The sequence below is a fragment of the Ailuropoda melanoleuca genome, chromosome 8 (assembly GCF_002007445.2).
Source record: "Ailuropoda melanoleuca isolate Jingjing chromosome 8, ASM200744v2, whole genome shotgun sequence".
NCBI classification, from domain to species: domain Eukaryota; kingdom Metazoa; phylum Chordata; class Mammalia; order Carnivora; family Ursidae; genus Ailuropoda; species Ailuropoda melanoleuca.
Window position 1 is genome coordinate 59,179,385 of NC_048225.1, and position 2,404 is coordinate 59,181,788.

The following is a 2,404-nucleotide window of genomic DNA, read 5'->3' on the forward strand; positions in this document are numbered from 1 at the left end:
CCACTCCCCCTGCTTGTGTGCCCTCTCTCACTGGCTCTCTCTATCTCTGTCAAATAAATAAATAAAATCTTAAAAAAAAAAAGAAATGCAACAAATTTCTGCACATTGATTTTTTTATCCTGCAACTTTACTGAATTCATGTATCAGTTCTAGCAATTTTTTGGTGGGGTCTTTTGGGTTTTCTATATATAGTATCATGTCATCTGCAAATAGTGACAGTTTGACTTCTTCCTTGCCAATTTGGATGCCTTTTATTTCTTTTTTTTTTAAGTTTTAATTTAAATTCTGGTTAGTTAACTTACAGTGTAAATATTAATTTCAGGTGTACAATTTGGCAATTCAACACATAAAACACCAGGTGCTCATCACAAGTGCACTCCTTAATCCCCATCACCTATTTAACCCATTCCCCCACGTTCCTGCCCTTCTATATTTCTTTCCTAAGTCTATCAAGGTGTCTTACTTTGAACAGGCAAGTACTGAATTTATCTTAGAAGAGACACAGGAAAATAGGAGAAGGAAAATAAGTGGAGGAATGGGATGAAAATGGGAAAAGTTTACAAGAAAATCACATCTCTCTACATCCCTAAAATGTTGTCATGGCTAAAGATCCCCACCTTCAAAAAGATGATTTTGCAGTCACTCTCCTGAGAGCCCCTTTGACATCCTTGTTTCTGAGACTATAAATGATGGGGTTCAGCATGGGTGTCACTGCTGAGTAGAACACAGAGATCATTTTATCCCTTTCATTCATTATCTTGGAGTTTGGCCTCATGTAGGCAAATATTGCTGAACCATAGAAGAGGACAACAACAATGAGATGGGAGCCACAGGTAGAGAAAGCCTTGAGCCTCCCCTCCCCAGTCTGCATCTGGATCACTGTGCAGATAATATTCCAGTAGGAGACAAGGATCAGGCAGACAGGAGGTAAGAGGATGACCACGCCCATTGCAAAGATGGCCATTTCGGTGCTGTAGGTGTTTGTTGAAGCCAGCTTCAGGAGGGCAGGAGGTTCACAAAAAAAATGGTTGATAATATTGTTCCCTTTGTAGGGCAGACGCAGTGTGAATGTGGTGTCCACCAGAGACACAAACGCTCCACTGACCCAGGACCCTATGGCCAGCTGGACACATAACCAACGTGCCATGATGGTGGAGTAGTGCAGGGGCTTGCAGACAGCCACATACCGGTCATAGGACATCACCGCCAGCAGTGCACACTCTGTACACCCAACCAGAAGTAAAACGAATATCTGTGTTGAGCATCCAGCAAAGGAAATGGTTTTCCTCTTTACCAGGAAGTGGACCAGCACCTGGGGCACTGTGGTGGTAGAAAAACAGAGATCGGCAAAGGATAGGTTTCTAAGGAAAAAGTACATGGGTGTGTGGAGTCTAGAGTCTATGTGAATGAGCACAATGATAAGCAGATTTCCCAGTACAGTCAACAGATAGATGGTCAGAAAAAGGAAAAAGAGCAGGACCTGTGTCTGTGGATCCTGTGAGAGGCCCAGGAAGACAAATTCAGTCACATAGGTTTGGTTTTCTTCTCCCATGAAAATTTATTACTGTTTATAGGTCAGCACCAAGAAAAGAAACACATATTGTTCAGTTATAATCTATATCTATATCTATATCTATATATCTATATCTATATCTATATCTATATCTATATCTATATCTATCTGTGTAACTTAGGTAATAATCAGCATCAGAACTGGGCTATTGATTTCCATCTCTTAACAGGTCCCATATGTCAGAAGACAGAATTCTCTTTTTGCTCAGCAGTTTTGACAGATGAGTCATTTCTTTTTTTTTTTTTTTTAAAGATTTTTTATTTTATTTATAAGACAGAGATAGAGACAGCCAGCGAGAGAGGGGAACACAAGCAGGGGGAGTGGGAGAGGAAGAAGCAGGCTCATAGCAGAGGAGCCTGACGTGGGACTCGATCCCATAATGCCAGGATCACGCCCTGAGCCGAAGGCAGACGCTTAACCGCTCTGCCACCCAGGCGCCCCAGATGAGTCATTTCTGATTTTCTCTCCCTTGAATCTTTTAGTAGCACCAGAGGGGCAGAAATCATCTTGAATATGCTACATGACCAAACCTTAGCAGGACTACATATAGTCCTGATAAGACTATAGTGCTGCTCGCAGTGCATCCTTCCTTTTATGTAGGTTTGGGAAGCAAAGAAATTGATGTTGCTTCAAACTAGTTAGATTTTTATGCTGCTAACTATCTGATAACATTTATGAAGGCTGATTTTTTTCATTATTTTTGCAAAATAATCCTAAAGAAGCACTCTGAGCAAGGAATGGGAAATTAAGGGATGATGTAGTAGTTTGTGATCCTGGCCCTTAAGTAATTTCTTCCCTTATTTGTTTTTAGTGTGACAAGGCTGCTGAGGA

General features: G+C 41.1%; 1 protein-coding gene across 1 annotated transcript; it reads right to left on the reverse strand.

The window, feature by feature from the left end:
* Window positions 1-619: 619 nt before the first annotated feature.
* LOC100479007 (olfactory receptor 2D3) lies at window positions 620-1,578 on the reverse strand. Its single transcript, XM_002924991.2, has one exon. The coding sequence runs from the start codon at window positions 1,550-1,552 to the stop codon at window positions 620-622; it is 933 nt and encodes a 310-aa protein (XP_002925037.2). The 5' UTR covers window positions 1,553-1,578.
* Between the last annotated feature and the right edge of the window lie 826 nt (window positions 1,579-2,404).

Coding starts and splice junctions, on each gene's coding strand:
- LOC100479007 (XM_002924991.2), bottom strand. CDS start 1,552: ATGGGAGAAGAAAACCAAACCTATGTGACTGAATTTGTCTTCCTGGGC.